At 40.2% G+C, this 19,359-nt stretch overlaps 1 protein-coding gene across 1 annotated transcript in view; it reads right to left on the bottom strand.

The window, feature by feature from the left end:
* Positions 1-292: 292 nt before the first annotated feature.
* The window catches only part of SUCLG2 (succinate-CoA ligase GDP-forming subunit beta), a 133,649-nt gene continuing 114,582 nt past the window's right edge, over positions 293-19,359 (bottom strand). Inside the window, exons 10-11 of the mRNA XM_063348286.1 lie at positions 9,682-9,802; positions 293-2,260 (exon numbers count right to left, since the gene is read on the bottom strand). Of these exons, the coding sequence (XP_063204356.1) occupies positions 2,145-2,260; positions 9,682-9,802 (237 nt within the window). The 3' untranslated portion in view covers positions 293-2,144. The remainder of the gene's footprint in view (positions 2,261-9,681; positions 9,803-19,359) is intronic.

The raw sequence follows: 19,359 nt of genomic DNA, 5'->3' as shown, positions 1-19,359 counted from the left end.
AAATTATACTGTTCTATTCTGTATGTGGCTTAAGAGGAATAAAACCTGTTTGTACTGTCATTAGCCTACATATAATCTGATATAAAAGATATATATGTGCTTTTTTAGCTTAAAAAGTAAATATTTTTATCTATATATATGTAAGAGTATACCAATGTTACCCAATTGAAATTAAGTTCCTACGCATTTGATTTCACCCACCTGTAAAAAAACGCTGAATGGAAAAACGTAGAATACAATAGGCAAATTAAACAATTTTGATTTTCTAGAAAGGACAAAGTCATTAAACGGGTTCATTTTTACATTTATTTGACAAAACAGTGTACACAGTGTTAATCTTTGCAGAATAATAATCATGTACACACACAATGAATGGTTTTGAGACCAGAGGTTAGATACAGTGTGAGACAATTTTGCATACACAGTTCTTCCACAGAATGCTTCTATTTCCAGTATTAAAATATATAAAATAGGGTGTGACTTCTTTATTTCTTGTGGTGAGGTAAACATTTCTTCATTCAAAGCAGTGTGCTTCTGTGCCCCTGCACAAGAACTGCTAACGATACCCTCCTCCTTCATTCAGTCAATACGTACAGACCTAGTGGCGTATTTATTGCTATTCTAACGGTCACACATTTCTTCCTTGAGCAATACGTAGAGAAAGGAATGGAGAAGAAAAAAACTACAGTAACTGATGATAGCAACCTATCTGTACTATTTGTGTCAGGAGCCAGAGATTAGTGCGGGTAATTTATTTTGAATGTAACAGTTTTAATGGAAATGTCAAGAAAAATTTATTTACATTTTTCTAAGTAGAACGTGGTATTGATTAGAGCTGCTCAAAAATCACAATTAAGAATTTATTACACAAATTTTTACCTCTCTGCCCATTTAAAAGATCAGATTATAATATACACTCATTCGTTCACCGTTCAAATTTATTGATGATTTTCAGCATGTAGTTCCCGGGCTGAGTGAGATTTGTACCAAGTTCTTAACTTACACAAGCCATTTGGTTATTGTCTTCTGTTCCCTGAATGAACGATTCGTGTAACTAACAGCTCGAATTTTGACTGTTACAAAAGAATACATAATCAAAATAAGTCTCAGTCAATATCTGAGTACTGAAAAGTGTGGGGTTTTTTTTTTTTTCTTCAACATATTTTTACCCATGCTTGAGAAATCAAATACTTTAAAAATGGAAGAGTTCATTTGCGCTTCACTCCCAATAAATCAGAAATGGTTTTTGGAAGTTAAATCAATTGAAGAATACTCCGTGCCCCTGACAGAAGACTGCTTCAGGTTCTCATCTTATTTTAAAACCTCACAGCAGTAACACGCTTATGAAAGAGGTTATTTAAAAAGTTAGCAGCCATTTTCTTACTGGCGGACACATCCTCCTACAGCTCTCTGTACGGCACTGTTACACACGGAAATACTGCACCTCATTTCCAAAAACTAGAGAAAATAAAAAGAATCACATTTCACCGGTTTATAGGCACAGTGTAAGAATGGCAGGTCCTTTCACTACCGACTATTCAATCCCTTTTCCTGTCGTGAGGTATACTTTGGCATCTACAAAAGAAAATAATCTTAAGGCAAAATGTGTGATTTCTAAAAAAGAAAATAAACATCATTCATTTCAATAAAAATAGATATTGTAAGCACAATTTTTTACATTACTGTAAAAGTCCATAAAAAATAGAAACCCATTATTAGTTTGCTGACTCTTTACAATATAAAAAAAAAACGAATGAAAATAGTGTGAAATTGGTGAACTACACGTGTTTGATTACAGAACAATCCTGTTGATAGAAGTCAATTATTAATTATTGTATCTCATCATGAGTTTATCGGTGACAATTTTGGAAGGAAAGCAGAAAAAGAGCTTTATGAAGCACTACGTATTACAATCCTGAATAATAAAATTACCAAAATTAGATGAAGACACACAAACTTTTCAAGAATGCCGCAGCAAAATTTCTGAAGCCTAACTTGCAAGCCTATGGCCTGAGTTTGCCACCTATCACAAATTAAGTCCACCGACATTGATGACTGATTAGGAAAACTCCACTAATCCTCTCTGCAATAACACCAGGAATGACGTCTTGGGAAACACACACACTTTCCTTATCTTCAAGCTGTTATTTTTTGGCCACACTAGCCACCGCCTTCTTTGCTGCATCCTCAAGGTCATTCGCAGACGTGATGGGGAGTCCACTCTCATTCAGGATACGCTGGGCTTCATGAACATTTGTTCCTAAAAAAGAACATTGACTATAATTAGTAATTAATATTAATGAATAAACGAGCACCTTCTATTAAATCTCTATAAAAGTAGTTAACGCTTCTAACGACACATCATTTCAGTTTAACAACATTCAGTGAGTGGTTTAGACTGAGCTGGGAAGAAGGAACTCTTAATTTCAATGACAATTTTGAGAGACAATGCCATCTGATAACAGCACTTGCACCCACAAGAGGGGCTTCGTGAAGATCAGAGGGTCCACCCAACATGCAGAGTCAGTCAGGACATCCAGAAGAGCAGTGGGGTAATGGATCACGCGTCAGCCCTTTAAGACACTCCTAAGACTGAACGCATTTATTAGCAACAATAGGCTACAGCTAATCAGCAGTCGGTGAATCAACAATAACTAAAATTCACCCATGTTAACTGAAAGCTGCAAAATGGGCTGTTGAAAGACAAATATTTGAGTAATCCTGAAAATCTAGCTGGTTTTGAGCTGCTCTTGAATAGGCTTTTTTGCATTTCTGCTAAAAAGGGGGAACACAGAGACCTCTGAAGCATTCAGCACGACACCGTTCCCTCCTCTGCTGCTGCAAGTGCTCCGTTTTGTACATAAAGAATTCAAATTTAGTCACCAGACTACATGCACAGTAAAGGAAAAACACCCCATAAATGTAAATAGATATTTCAGGAAAGCATGTTTTTCACGTGTATAAAAGACAAGTGCATCGCCTTCCTGTCTACTCTGGCTCATTCCTGATGGAAAACAAAAGACAAACAGAAAACAGGAATTCTTCAGAGCTTTCTCCAGCGAAGCCAAGTGAGAGTTTTGATCTCCAATATGCTCCGCACCACAGAAGAACCTGGAGTCAGGTACCCTACCGAGGAACTGGAACCCACACTTCGGGGTCACACACTACTCCCAAGCACAGGACCCTGAACTGATCTTCTCTGGGATCATTCCCGGCCCCCTCCTCCACATCAAGTTCCTTGTTCATTTGCCATGTCAAAATGCTTAATTACTTTGTAATTCCTAGACCTAGCAAAATGAATTTTAATTATATTTGGAGCTATACACTAATTATACCCTTAATTATTAACCAAGCGAGGAGCATACTCTTTACTATGCAACTTCCAGAACGTTCATTTTAAAGGGTGATTTGGGGTTTTTGGCAGCCTTTATAAAATGTCTGAAACCGTACAGCAGAAGTAGAGGAATTCAGAAGTCCGTTTCATCAGCGTGCTCGAGTCAGGATTCCCTCTCCTGGCACCGAAAGAGACCGAAGACATCTCTGCCGCAGCAGGTCCCGGCACTCTGTGCTCGGAGAGGCAGGTGTCTGGAAGCGGAACGCGGGACCCCATCTGCTTGCTGTTTAAAAGCGCAGGCAGAAGAGGTCACGCTTCCCATCGGTACGCAGAGGACACGCTGTGGGACTGGTGTAGGAAGGTCAAAGACATCTGAAATCTCTGACAGAAGGGCGATTTGGTTGCATAGTAACATTCAGAACTGTACAGAGCTTTTCCTAAAGAAAAGAAGAATATTACGGGCAAAAAAGAGCATAGTCTTTGATATTTTTTTTTCCCACCATCCTATATAACGTGATGTGGGAGCTCTAATTGCCCGTACAGAACCGTACAGGGAAGTTAGAAGGCATTACAAAGGTTCTCTTCTCTGTTAAGTTCCTCACATTTGTATAGCGATTCCCATCAAGTCTTGAAGGTTTTATCTACTATGTAGATACGAGTGTGATAAACATTTAAAACAGCCAAGGTTGTAACGATCCCACAAATAGGATCCTACAAGACAAAGCGTCATATGGAAAAAAAAAAAATGGAAAGAGGGAAAAAAAATGTCCTGGAAATTTCCCACAGAGAAAAATATTATGCTGTCTGCGATGGCCACAGAGTATTTAAAACTAACTTTTGCTCTTGACTAAGTGACCAATATTAATTTACTAACAGGTCAGAGTGGGAACGATACATTGGATCTATTCTGCTCTGCATTGATTGCTCTACACACCACTTGTCTAACGCGCATTGCAAAATCAATACGAAACACAGTCCACTAAGAAGGGAGGGGGGAGTTTATGCAGACAAATGAAAATATGAAACCTGAAAAAAATCTCTCTGCAGTCAAAAAAGAAAGGGTATACTTTGCACTTACTAAATAAAATACTGTTTTATAGGGAGGCCGTACAACTCAACATGTTTTTCAGCAAGCACCTCCTTTGCTGTAATTTTCTTTTTTTTTTCCATGATCGCTTTTTATCCCATTGTGGTAAGTATTTTAGATATATGGAGACTACAGAAATTATAATGAGATCCTGCTGAAAGCAGAGGTAAGAGTTTTAAAATGAAACATTCAGAAAACACTGGAAACATTTAAGAACCTACAAAGGGTAGCATCTTATTGCAGTAGATGTTAAAATAAACAAATAAATAATCCCGCAATTCTAACATTAACCTCCTGCCACTGGATGGTGTCAGAGAACTGTAAACAGAATCCCACACACAGGCTATCAAAATAACCTGCCCTTCGCCTTCCCCTGCAGCCGGCTGAGAAACGGCAAAAACTCACAGAACCGAAGGTTACAGGTCTTGTGCTGTTGTTGCTGGGTTTTTTTTGTTCATTTGTTGTTGTTGGGGTTTTTTTGTTTTGTTTGGTTTTTTTTTTTAAACTTGACTCCTATTAAGGGAATGGCTTTCTGATGAGAAAAATGAGTTTTTTCTTCTGAGACATATTACTGTCAATGACACTCCATGGAAAAACAGGAAAAGCTTATTTTATCAAGAGATGCTTTCAGGCTTTTTAATCTAAATATCCTCCTCCTGAAACTTGGCTTCTGAAACAACCTCTCCGTCTGCGTACATGCAATCGCTCACATTTACACTTCTATCGCCTTGAAATCTCTGCTTTCACTAGCAAAGCAAATCTATTCAACTCATTACCTAAAAATCCTAGTAATAAATACCCTATCTAAGCATATTTCTATAAATTATAAGATTATACCAGCACGCATTGTTACAAATGAGCCCAGAGGACTGCACAGGTCCAATGAAAACAAGGAAATAAAACATCCCCAACAGGGATCCAACAGAATTTTCATAATGTTCATTTATTCACTTGCACTGTCATAAGCCCATTAGGAACAGGCTAAATCGCCGCTGTTTAATGCTGACGGCTGGAGAGGATGCACGGCTCTGCCATGCCACTTCTGGCTTGTCAGGTAAATAAGATAAAAGGGGAGAAGGCAGAGTTATGTACATTTGGTACATCCTAAGAAACAGAAGACTAATGTAAAAAAATACTCTGATCTACGCAAAGCATTCTGCTATGACAAAACGTTTCACAATATGCAGTCGGTCTGACAGTGCTACTGACGCGAACACATGGGGACCATGTTACATTACCAATAGCAATGGTTCAGCTTCGAGAGGCTACACTGATGAGAGCATTAAGAGCCAAATTTCCCGCCCGCCCCCGGCATGGACCCAGGTGATGTCACTTCTGCTAGCCCACAAGCTGGGCACTCACAGCCTCTCGGGTCCCAAAGACAGAGGTATTGGAGAATAAGGGACAAGGTTTAAACGTTGTCACTAGCTAACCTTCAGTCAACAACTGATTTGAGGTTTGGGTAGTGAGAAGCTTTAAGTAATAATCTTTAGCTTGGGAACCTATGAACGTTTGGTGGCTCACGCAGCACGTTGGCTCTGCAGTCAAGAATAAATCAACTTTCACTGCCTACTTATAACAGACAATTAAACCCTTTCTATTCTGTCCACACCATTTGCCCTTTCCCATCTTAAACTTTTCCCAAAGAATATTTTAATATTTTCCTTTGCCCCATGTTTACATCCAAACTGGGAAAGACTCGAGCACATTTAAATTTGTGCTGAATGCTTCAACCCAAGATGTCTGAAGAGATACGAATTGAGTTCTAAATGTGACCTTGCAATAACCCATTCTTCTCTCTTGGTAGGCAATTTGGGGTACTAAAAATCACAGGCATACCGTATCTGTGAGCAAGATACACAAACTGGAGCAAAACTGCAATTGTGTGTAAAAGATTTCTGAATATATTTAAAAAATCACTAGATCCTGAAGAACACAGAAGGTCGGGAATCACATGGCTGAAAATATAATAGGAAATTTTGGATTCAGACATTTGAATAAAAGCCAACTTGCTTCTAGCTGTATTTCAAGATATTAAATAGTTCTAATTCCTCCCAATTCCTCCCAATTCTATGACCAGAGAAGCAGAGAATTCATTTGTTGAATGAGAGAGAATGGAAAATTTCTGCTTTTTATTCTTTCCTCTTTTCATCTAACTCTGAGCTACATAAATGAGAAACAAGGTTTGGCTTTCATTCAGTGCTCCGACTCAGTTTTCACAGAACTTAACTGAAGCACATTACACTTTCAAGGGGAAAACTGCTGCATAAAACCAGCAGAAGTTAGTTTGCCACATCTGCAAAAGATAAAATTTGGAATATGTGGTTTCTCCATTTGTCCGTGAGCTTTTTAAACAACAATAATCCCGCGTCTCAGCTGGTGAGTTCTTTACTGATAAGGCAAGTAAATACACGTAATTATAAAGTTACCATTTTCAAACAGGAGAGTAATCCTTTCTTTATCCACTGGTAAAACAGCTTGTAATTATTATACAACTGAGAACAAAGATTTGTCCACAGAATCCTGCTAAATCAAGACAGATTTGACTGATTAAAACTCTAGTCATCAAGACATTTGTAATACAGTGCATGCGGGCAAAGAGTCTTTAAAGTGCAGGTCACAAATCTGTTAGATTTATGGGAATAAATCATGAACTTTCTGTTGGAAAAATGTTCAAAATGGAAATCCAAAAAAATGCTTGTCCCTTTTTCTCCTTCTGAAGTGTAAAGTGTTATTGGTGATGTTTTAAAAAGTCTTGGGTAGCCTTATTACTTCCACAGTACTCATTATTAATTCAATATCCTTATGTGTTTGGATAACCCGGTGTGAGTTCAAAGAAGAACAACAAAGATGATTAAGGATCCAGAGGGATTGATTTCTGAGGAAAGATTAAAGAACCAAATATATATATATGTATATTTTGCTTGGTTGGGTGATTAAGGAGGCAGAGAAAGCAGGAGTTACAAGCTAACAGTTTCTAAGTACAACATCTGAAGGCTGTAAACATCATAGCTCTTCGTTTAGTATGAATTGATGGGTAACACTAGGAATGAGAGAAGGAATTTAAAAACTTTTGAGATAAGTATTATGCAAAAGGAGATTTTGATGTATTATACTGAGACAGAGTTCCCTAAAGAAAAAGTGCTATCTCCACCTCTGGAGTCAGCAACTACTCTAGGAGAACCTCGTAAAGAGTAAGAAATCATGGGAAGAGGACCAAGAAAAGATGTTTGCATTAAAATCTGCGTTAGACATTCTGAAGATTCAGCTCTGGCCTCTGTGGATGCAGCAGCAGACGACTCTCGTAAAGGCTGCAGGCACCGGAGGAACAGGCCCCGTGCAGCCACCTCTGCAGGGCTCTGTGCAGCCCCCAGGCAGAAGCTCTCCCGCTCCACACCTTCTCTTCCAGACAAACTCCCCGGTGCAGGAGCACCGGGACTCTCCTCATTCAGCTCAGGGACAGCTTTGCCTCTTGCAAGCTCCCAGAAGTCACGTTAAAAAAAAATAATTCACCCTTACTTGTGTACAATCATGGAAGTCTCAAAAGTACTGGAGAAAGGTCAAGAAAACCCAGTGGCAGACTGAGCAGACTGCAGCTTAAAATGAGCAAGTTGATTTTCTTGTTCCTCTTGTATCGGTCTCAGAGACTGCATAAGGAACAACTGGCAACTCTCTTGTTTATAAGGAAACCCAAACGCTTTTCCAGTATCTTCGCTTAAAAAGTAACAGCTGCAATAGACGATAAAGTCTTTCAGTTCTGATAAACTTTTTGCCAGCTATGACAGACAGGAAAAGTTTTTTGCTATGACAGAAACCTAAACCAACCCCGCCTAGAGCTGACAAACAATGAGATTTTATATTATGAAACTTTCCTGCTTACAACCAACATCCATCCGTTTCTCTTTCATCCATATTAAACTACCTACTTCAGTCTCTTAAGGTGTTTAGTGGTGCTGCATCATCCAAAGAAAATTTCATGATTTGTTTCTAAAATCCATTTTAGAGTATTTAAATTTTCCTGCGCTTACTACAGCAAAAGGCTGCCCGTGATAAACCAAGGATGCACTCTGGAAAGCATTCGACCCCGGCACTGAAATGCGTGGCAGAACCATTACAGGACAGAATCGCATGTCACAGGCCGTGGTCTCCCCTGACGTGAACTACAGATCGCGTGTAACGCAGCACGAGAACGCGGGATGGGGAACCCTGCTTTCTCACGGCAGGCAAAAGAAGTACCCACCTAACCAAAGGGCTTCCTGGGTAACCTGCATCTTAGTCAGTCCTGGTGACTTTATTTTTTGAAAAGGAAAAAGTTTGGTGCAGTCAGAACCATTTTTTTCCTCCCTCCTCTGTTGTAGTGTTAAACCCCACCTTTTTGTTTTGTACCTCAGGTAGATACAGGGATGCATTTCCTCCTTTCACCACCAATGCTGAGTGACGGGACATTTTACCCCCTTTACGCACACCCAAACATGAATATTCATGTTAAGGCCTTAAAAAAATCAAACAGGAAACCCTCTATTTTCCAAACCTAACTAACAAAAAGAAAAAAAAAAAAAGTTTTAAGTTTACCAGAGTTGTGCTGATTTCATTCAAAGCGCTTCACTTCAGGCTGCCGCTCAGCAATGAGACAGAACTCCACATCCACTGCCATTATATTAAAGGCAGTAACTGCCAAAGAGTGCCCTCCCCCACCTCTCTGTTACTTTTTTTGTTTCCAATTTAACAATGCTGGATATACTAAAAAAAAAAAATAATTCCTTACCATTACCAAATCTTCTGGTTTTTAATGGATTTTAGCTGGATTGGATATTTGGGCAGAACCACCAGAATCTCTCTCTCACAAATACTGGTTCTAACATCTTTCTTTTAATTATGATATTGGAGTAAATTTAAGAAAACTGTACGTTGCTGCAGGTTCAGTAATAATGGATTCAGTAAAAAAATCATTTGAAAAAGAAATACCTTCCAGTAAACAGAAACTCGCATCAAAATAATTTCTATTTGCATTGCAAATCTTACAAGCAAACCCAAAATGCTTACATTACCAAATTTCATTGCTTCAAGTACCACCAGGGACCAGGGATACAGGAGTATGTAACGAAAGAGTTTATTGACTTCAGGTCATGCTATGGATGAAGAATTGGACATATTCTAATTGTGTGGGACTAATCTGTTTAGAGTGTAGAGACGGAAGAAAGCCAAAATGGGTTACTGCGCTCCTGAGGGACGATTTTTGCCTGAAACCATTAGCACTCACCTTCCAGCCTGACCACCAGGGGTACTTTCAGCTCGAGCTCTCGGCAGGCTTTGGTAATACCATTGGCGATGATGGCACAGTTCACGATCCCACCAAAAATGTTTACAAGTATTGCTTCAACCTGTAGGGAAAAAAAAAACCAGAATAGGAAACAGGTGGGGGTTTTGGTTTGTTTTCTTTTTTAAATAAACACAGGTAAAAGATCCAAACCAGGGTACAAATTCCCCTCTGTCAGGCAGGTTCTCATTTACGGAAGGTAGAGCTTCACCTCTGTACTCAGAGGACTTGATTCTGAGTCTACTGTTTCTCTAGTCTGTGGCAGTCATTAATCGCCTTGGTCTAAACTGGCATGGAAATTAGTGTCATAAACACATTATTACACAGAAAAGAGGAATTTCTACTGATAAGTATAAATAGAGAGAGATTAAGTAATCAATATTTTGGATTTTTTTACTGTATTGAATAATCATCAGAGGTTGGAGCTCAGAAAACAGTGTATGAATGTGTATATGCACCTGCAGTGAAATACTCAGGTGGACACTTCACAGAACAATCTGGATATGCACTTTATCAAAAGCAGTACAGAGGAAAAGGTAATATACTTGCCCTGACTTGATAAAGAGGAGTAAAAATCCCTTCTAATTAACAAGAAGAGGCATGTAATGAAGAGCATTCATTACAACAGATGAATTGATAACCTCAAAAAGCTGCTATTCATCAGTTTCTGGAAACTGAAATTCCTGCACCCAATTCACAATTAAATTACCTTTCACAACATACAAGATATTAATATGGTTTTTCCCCACTTGGTAAGGTAGTATAATATTGAACCCCAGCCCACAGACCAGGCTTCCCACCATGGCTTATTAAGCCAAGGGGGACACCATACAGATGCAGCTACGCTGTTTCTCCTTCCACACTGGGGCTAAATCCACAACATTCGGGGTCCTCCACAATAAGCTTCGACGGGTGTCACTAACAAGTTTTGCCAGACCCATGTTGACTCAAAAGCAGACAAGATAAAGAGGGGATTAGGTTTGAAGGAATGAAATATCACTGGATTTCACTTGAGCATAATGTCAACCGCAATTATGCTTAACTCGTTGCACAAGATGAACAGATTCACTTCTCCCACCTCCAGGTAGCCAGGCTCATACCGGCACCAAGAAAATTCCCTGCAGTCACGCACGTTTATAGCTCTGCACAATCAGGTTTAATATTTCTCTGCAGACACAATGTGACAATTAACTCCTGGGATGTGCAGTCACACACGCAGATTGAAAGCTCACCACTGTTAGCAATACTGCCATCCACAATGCAGCAATAAAAAAGTGGAAAAAAAAGGTCTCAACAAATACTTTGCTTCCCACAAGAAATCAGCTCACTCCTTAAGCAATACTCTAGATTGCAAAAATCTCACTTATTATAAGCATACGCAGTGTTTAGATCGCACTATTGAACTCCAATTCTAACACAACAGTTGTAAAAGGAAGACGGCGGTGACACCACATTGTTGACGTCTCTCTCATCACCCACTGCTCCTTCCAGCTCCACGACTTCTCACGATGCCACCCAGCAGTGGCCACAACAGTTCCCATCTGACCGTATGGGACATGGCCCCATTTTCTCCTCTCAAGCCTATTAGACACCAACTCTTTCATCCAGTTTTCCAGTGCTGATGTGCTGGGCTGCTGCCTACCCCCGCTACTTGTCTCCCCTTACGATTAGCAGTGGAGCCATACAATTAAGATTTGCTCACTCTTCTGGGTGTCCTGATACTATAAACCGACTTCTCATGTGCCTTTTCAAAGCACAAAACATCTCTAATGCTATTTAAATAGAGCAATAATTAATAATAAACTCCCCTAAAAATCCCGATATCCAAATTTCTCCTTCTGAAATTAGGTACGATGATTTGGCACGTGCCACACCAACTGCTTCCATTCACAAGGCCTGCACTGGAACAGCCTGCATATGAGTCATCATACGGCTTCCTCATCGCAGTCAGAGCACACTAGGTATCAGAAGGAAATTAATAACCCAGTCAAATCAGAGCATACAATTTAATTGATTTTATAACTCTTTCTTATAGTTTAGACATGGGCCAGTACTTTAATGTCATGTTAAATGCATGCATTTACCGGTTTAGGGTTTTCTGGATATTAAGTTGGTGGTGCCGTTGCAATTATTTATTTCACTTTTGCGTTGTCACAAAATCCGTAACTCTGTAGAGGCTACCGAGAGTAAAACCTTAGCCGGCCCCTTCTCTGTCTTGCTCCTGCTGCCTGGGCGCATGCAAACATTCTTGGTAAAAACACATAAAGAAAAATAGAGCCCTTCAAATTCTCATCACATTAACCCTTACGTAAGGAGATATCTATGCAAAGGACTTTGATGTTAAACTATTCTAGTGATGTATTCTATCAGCAGGACAAGCCACAGACACTGTTCCGCCCTTTCTAATACATGCTCCTAATTCAGGGACATTACGCCAGGCATGTGACAGATCAACTTAACCAAGCATGTTTACATTATTAGAGATAAGGAGGAGGATTTTATGCCCAGTACAGATATTTTAATTCCTAATGCAGACATTCTCATTTAAGGATCTGCTTTTCAGCTTTCAAGCTGAATTCTAATCAGGTCTTCTAATCCATTGGCGGCAAAAGGAAAAAAAAGATCTTGAAGGAAATTAGATGCAGCTTGGATAATTGATGTTTGTATGCTTGGGTTTAATAAAAATACACTGTTAAATTAGAGAGGAGTCTAAAAGGATTCAATCAATAAGAAACTGAATCAGGTAGAGAATTCAATCTTGGGTTTTATTGTAATCTTCCAAATAAGCCAAAAGATCAGTCCAAATGATGCTGAGATTCACTTTAACTCCACTGAAATTTGTGAATGTTGTTTATATATGCTTCTGTAGCCTGACTACGTCTTGCATTTCCAGCTGAAAGAACTTTAAAATTCAGACCCAGTAGACAGATGAAAAGGTTTTCAGTATTTCATGTGCACAGAGAATGCACAATCTCTGTATTATTTAAGTCCACAAGAAAAAGAAACCTCCCATTGTATAACAGAACCACTACACATTAACATGCTCAGTATCTAATGCATATGGAACATCAGACACAAGAAGAGGGCAAATTGTCTACCTACAGGACAGGTTACTTGATAGCATTATTATTCAAAAAACCATTTTTACCCAATGGCGTGCCTTATAAAATTGTTTTGTAATATCAGCAACATTATTAAGGATACTAAAGATAGCAGTACATCCACGGGTTAGTTTCTTTCCATCCACCAAAACAACTGATAGATGTGGAATCACCACCAAATGTACTCGCAACTGATGGTGGACTCCCCGGGAGAACGAAGGGAACCCACAATAGCACAAAGACATCACCATCAGCGGTGGTGACAACCCACAGCCTGCCAGGTCTGAACACCGGTGCTGGGAAGCAACAGAGACAGAAACTGAGTGCGTGCTGCGGTCTCATGGTCTTCATGCTAGATATGGCATTGAATCTTTGGAAATACTGGAATATCAGCACCAACATCCACAAAGCTGCCAGGTTCCACCCTTCCAAGGGCACGTTACGTACAGCAGAAGCAGCTCTAGCGTACCTGCCTCCACTCTAAAAATTTTCTTATTTTTCTCTAAAACATTCTTAGCCTTAACAAAATGCGCGCTGACATCTGATCATCATACACTGAAGGATTAATACAGACACCACCTATAAAGCATTCCACCTTTCCTACAGCCCATTTATAAATCTATATGCAGGACGTCTCGCTGTCTGCAGCCGCTGCATTCCAGTCTGCCAAGTATCCTTCAGAGCCCGCACTAACACCGCAAATTCTGTACACAAATAGAGACAGGACAAAAACTTGACACTTGCAAGTTATTCTGTCTCTTTCATTCTCCACCTTTGTGATTACCACAGAACAATTATAACAGGCTGAGGACAGCAGTGCGCTGTAGCACTGAGCAATGGCAGATACTTCATGGTATTCAGGCAAAGCTCTGAATCTCACATACAGCAGAAATCCGAACACGAATGCAGATTAATTTAGGCTGAGGTTTCATAACCATTTGAAGATGACCTAGGCACAGGCAGCCACCAAAGAAGCTGTCCTGCTTTCCCCTTCCTTCCCCCTGCACATTAAATCCCTTTGCCGTGCTCCTGCAGCACCTGAGCCATGTGGATGCCAAAGCAGCTCCCGGATCCCACGGACCCTGCAGACACGCCAGCGCTGGCCCTCAAGCAAGGAAGAACCTCCAACGTGCCGTCAGGACCTGGCACAAGGTGGGAGCGGGGAAGCCAGCTGTGAAACTACCTCTTTAGCTATTGCCTTTCAGGAGCGGAATGAAAATCAGTTACGTACAAAAATGTGAGGCCAGAAATACAACTAGAGAATGGTCCAATAAAAATCAAAGCCCAAATGACCAAGATCACAACTGTACGGCACCGATCTCTTCTGAATACTACTGAATATGTATACTGGACAACAGAAGAGTGGGTTTTTTTAAAATGCGTGTCTTAAAATACATGTTTTAACAAAATATTTCAGGATGGCTGACATAAAAATAGCTCAAAAACATAATTATTCCAACACTCAGATCCCTTCAATCAGTTTCTGCTAGTGTATTTTTATAAGAAGGTCTTTAAAAAAAAAAACAAACCACATTATTTCATCTGATGACAGCAGGAAAGACTGGCAACAGTTTTCCAACTATTAGCGGTGTCAGATGCACGGCTTGTGCCTCTGTACGCATCTTTTCCCTTAGATGCACACGCAGATACATGAACACAGCCAACTATAAGTATTACTATAAAATCACCCATATAATCTCTGACCTTGCTGTAAACTGTTGCTCTGAAGCTCAATCCACCTATTTTAGTTGAAAACAAGCTATTCAGCAACTGTCAGTAGAACTAAATCTGCAGCAAATTAAAAGCTACACTAGCAAAGAACTTGCTTAGTTTGCTTGGTTTGAAATCTGAAAAAAACAGCTTTACATTTCAAGCTAACTAAATTCATTTATTGACCACTCCTAACTCTTTCATCAGCTAAAAGTGTACCCAGACAGTATGAAGCAGACTGTATTTGTCAAGTTTTCTTCTCCAGGATGCCACAGGTCACATCTACACGGGAGACAGTGGGTTTGCACAGTACAGCTGGCAAACACATTCCTGCATGGAGGCTTCTAGCATTTGGTGACCTTAAAACACGTATCGTGTCTCCCAATCCTTCTGCTCAGCAGGGTCTAATTTTGTGCCTGCAAAACCACATCCTTTTACCAAACTAAACCATTGAGTTGCCAGAAAATAAACAAGAGAAGTAAGCCAGCAGCATACAGCCTCTCTCCTTCCTTCAATATAATGAACATGAGTGGAAGGACGGTATCTCAAATCGCTCAAACATGTCAAAGAATGCGGCGAAGCTCTCATTGCAGGATGCTGGGACACAAGCACTGAAGATGCAGATGCATGCCCAGATCACGGAGGGAAAGTAAAGGGGCTGTAACCTACAGCTGGATCCAGACATCCAGTAGCGCAAACACACACCCAAGCCTGACAAGTACCGTCACTTCAGACTTTTATATTCCCATTCTGATCTTCAGAGATACTTAGCACCTCAACGCTCGGGGAATCCCAGTTAAAAAGAAGGGTATTCATCACTTCTACAATCAGATATCCAGGCTGCAGTTTGGCCTCGCAAAGATCCACTGGCCTTCGTGACACGCAAGAGCTGCTTTCTCACAGAGCTGGAAGATTGTGGGAACCTTTACCAACAGCAAAGCATCGAGAACTGCTGCATTTTGGAGACGTGCAAGGCAAGACACACTTACAGGAACACAATTTTGCTAGGATTAGAGAAGCCCAGGAACATACATTTAATCAGCGACAGGTAAGCAAGGAACTTTCTCTCATTCAACTTCTTAGTGGCTACACACTGCTTTTATGAAGAAAAAAATCTTCAGCATGACAAAGGAGAAAGTCAGTCTCCCCGTTATCTGTTTCAGCGACACAGACACCGAGGCAGAGAGGCGAAGACATTTTCCAAACCCTTTGGAGACGGAGTTTGCCTGGATTACAAGTCAAATGTTCTCGTGTCCCAGACAAAGATCTATCTCCCTATGCCTTCTGAGAGGTAGGTAGCAATACCAAGAAAAAACCAAACCACTGGGTAAAATAGGATCCATAGTTCTTCACTCTGAATCTAATAAGGTGCATTTAATTCTTCCTATTATGTCATTGGTCTCTACTATTCATTCATTCATTCATTCACAGTTTACAAAATTTATTTCAGTATGAAAGAAGCAGATTATCTCCAACTCTCAATACAATGTAATAAAAATGTAATAAAACACAGATGCCATACACTTGCATCTTCACTCTGTATCTTTCTGCTCTCACTGATAAGACAGATACAAACATTTTTAAATGTCTCTATATTATTATAACTGGGACCACAGGTCAAATGTAACTTTTTCTTATCCAGTTTTGAAATATTACTCTAATTCTCTAGCTTTTTATATCCAACAACATTTATGATTTGTTTGAAAAATAAAGATTAAACCTACTGTATCAGAGTAGTATGAAAATTTATAAACACAAAACCAATTGCTTCAAATATCCACTAGAGGACAGTGCAATTCAATGTGGAAAAGGAATATAAAAATCCCCTTGGAGAGAAGAGCAGGGTTATTTTTCCCATTTAAAGCCAAACTATCTCATTTTACTTTATAAAAATGATGCAAAATATAATTTTGCCTCTTTGGGATGGTATTTTGAGTCTGAAGGTGATAAATTTAAGGAGCTTGAATCAACAAAAAGCAAAGCAAGAAAGCTTCCAGCCAGGTGAAGAAATACTGATACAACACAATTTTGAATGTTTTTACTATTTTGAAATAGGTCAAGGTTTAAAAGTCACTAGTAACACACCCTTAAGCCACAGCAGGAAAGGAACTCTGACGAATCCTCAAAACAAAAATTAAGATTTTCTGTTTGGGGGGACTGGCTGACAGGCAGGAAAAGCAGATTAAGGATTTTCTCCAATGCTATTATTTGGCCTGTATTTAGAGGTTCCTGAGGAACCGAAGTCTCACCAAGAGGGAGCAACGTGTTTCTGCTACACCCAGCTGTTGTATGGTGAGCCCTTTTCTTGAATGGCTGGTGAGAAGGCAGTATCTGGCCTGTGTACCAGCCCACCAGAGGAAGGCCTTTCACCAATACGACTCCTTTGGTGCCACACTAAGTCCCAAACACCACGTTTTTGCAAACTCAAAACTTTGCATCTCCAGGTTTTGATGTGTTAAAACAGCCAGCCTACGGTCTTCAGTCTTTCCTGCTTATAACAAATTCAAGATCTAGAAAAGGACACAATTTTATTGGCTTTTTCTGGTTTGAAAATGATTTAGCAACACTCCTTCACTGATTGACCAGATCCCGGTTGTTGCCCTTTGGTGGGGTGAGAAAAGCTGGCAGGTTCGCAGGGCGCTGTAGCAGGGAGAGCTCTGGTGCCCTCTGATACCAAAGCTGGCTCCCAGCATAGACCACCAGGAACATCTCCATCCTGGGATTGTCTCTTACTCCTCTGTGGCACTGACATAAGGAAAAACGGGAGGGATCAGAGCTCATTCAATCATTCCCCTCATGAAACGAGGACTGGCAGATTATGCACCACAGTATGGTATATGAAACAGTCCCCGTAGACCTTCCTTCGCCCAGCTGCGAGGAACCCATGTTTTAGGAACAGAAATATTCCAGTTCCAGGCATGAAGCCTCCTTCAAATTCCAAAATATCATGGTAGGCAGCAACGTGACCTTGGGAACTTCCATTTCAATACTACTTTTCAGTGAGGCAAGTCTCGCATTGAGCCGGTTTTTGGAATGTTTCCTCCTCCGCGGGACACGGGCTCTGCACACCCTGAGCCCAGGCACAAACACATTCATCACAATAACGCCGTCATCCCCGTGGAGCCCGTGGTATGTGATCGCACTTCAGATGTGTTTATGAAGATGCAAACAGTCACGTGCTTTCTATGCCCGTGCTACCGCCTGGCAAGACAACAGTCAGCTCCTGTCCAGAAACCACACACACCACGTTAATACAGTCCAGAGTGTGAGTTAATTAATCCTACTGCAGAACCCAGGCAGAGCAGGCAAGTGAATGCCTGCAACCATGAAGGCACGTTCTGTCACTGATAGGACGCACAACCACCTCCTAAGGTAATCCTTATTTATGACAATAAGGGACAAAAAAGGAAAGAGAGGGAAAGAAAAACAGTGAGACCACAAAGTACTATTCTGAAGTATATTTCAGAATCAGGACAACAGCTTTGAGTATTGTTTTAGGGACAAAATGCAGCTGGTAGTTGCTAGAACAATTGCATTTTTGGTGCCAATATGGCAGGATAACTCTTCCATCAGACCACAGGTACAAAGAATAAAAGTACATAAATTTGTTCTACCATTTAAATATCTGAGCTTCAAGGAGATCAAGCCCCTGGATGAGCAGATCAGAACGCAGACCAAAATAAATTTAAGGAGTGATGACTACCTACGTGACCACATATTGCAAGACAGAAAAAACACACATGATCAGTTCTTGCGTGTCAGACGAGAGTGCGATATTTCCGATTCAATTTCATTCCCTCTTTGTGCACCCAGAACTAAGGGTAGTTGCATGTTTAGGTCTGATTTGGGGGATTTAATTCCAGCAAAAACAAGATGCACCCACACCATCCCCCCTTGTAGCCATATGCAGCAAGCACTGCTCAAGAAGTACTTAGGAAATTCATGTTATTTGACTGTACCATATTAGCATGCTAAGTTATAGATACCCTCCATACCCACTCAATCAAGATAGTTTACACAGTAGCATGACTGCAAGTAGTTCTTCCACTACAGCAAAGTCTATAAAAAATGATCCAATATTTGCTGAAATTTGCCTCTGCACTTCAGATTAATTTCTCAAAGGCACATAGTACAGTTTCTCTAACATTCTTCGTGTCTGAAGTTCAAATCACATTTTTGCTAAATAATCAGCTTTCTGAAAAATAACGTAATAATGCGATCATCGTTTAAGCAATGTGATACAACAGGTAGCGCGTGTTCCTGTGATTTCAGCAACATGCTATGCCCTGGGTGCATCTGTGTACAGTTTCATCATACTTTATGATGCGTTAAAAGGCAAAAGCCAAATGATTTTAAAACATTTGAACTTAAAAAATGCAATATTCCTCAAAAGATGGAGTACCTGGAGAACACAGGTAGATGATCAAAATGGACGTGGTGCAGAATGCAATCCACAGCGTGGGCTGCTGTCAGATGAACTGTTCCAATGGTAAGTCACACTGGTGAGTGCCTCGGGGTGTGGTACAGACACTTGGCAAATTACGAAAGCCGATACCGTTACATGATCGACAATCACAAATACCCACAGAAGGGCTTGACTAAACAGAAATGTTCATTTTATGACTAGTTCAAGTCTTCATGTTTATTTCAACAGCCAGTTAAAAACGTATGTTTTATAAATTTGGAAACATCTTAGGGCGTGCCTTCTCTCTACCTGTTGGCCATTGATCTTGACATAAGTTCAGCCAGAACGTGCCTTACTGTAAACAGACAAACCAAAACAAAAACCCACCCCAAAACACACTGAGAT

Source organism: Chroicocephalus ridibundus, chromosome 10 (assembly GCF_963924245.1).
Source record: "Chroicocephalus ridibundus chromosome 10, bChrRid1.1, whole genome shotgun sequence".
NCBI lineage: Eukaryota > Metazoa > Chordata > Aves > Charadriiformes > Laridae > Chroicocephalus > Chroicocephalus ridibundus.
Note: the sequence above shows the minus strand (reverse complement) of the source record. Positions and strands in the feature narration are given on the sequence as shown.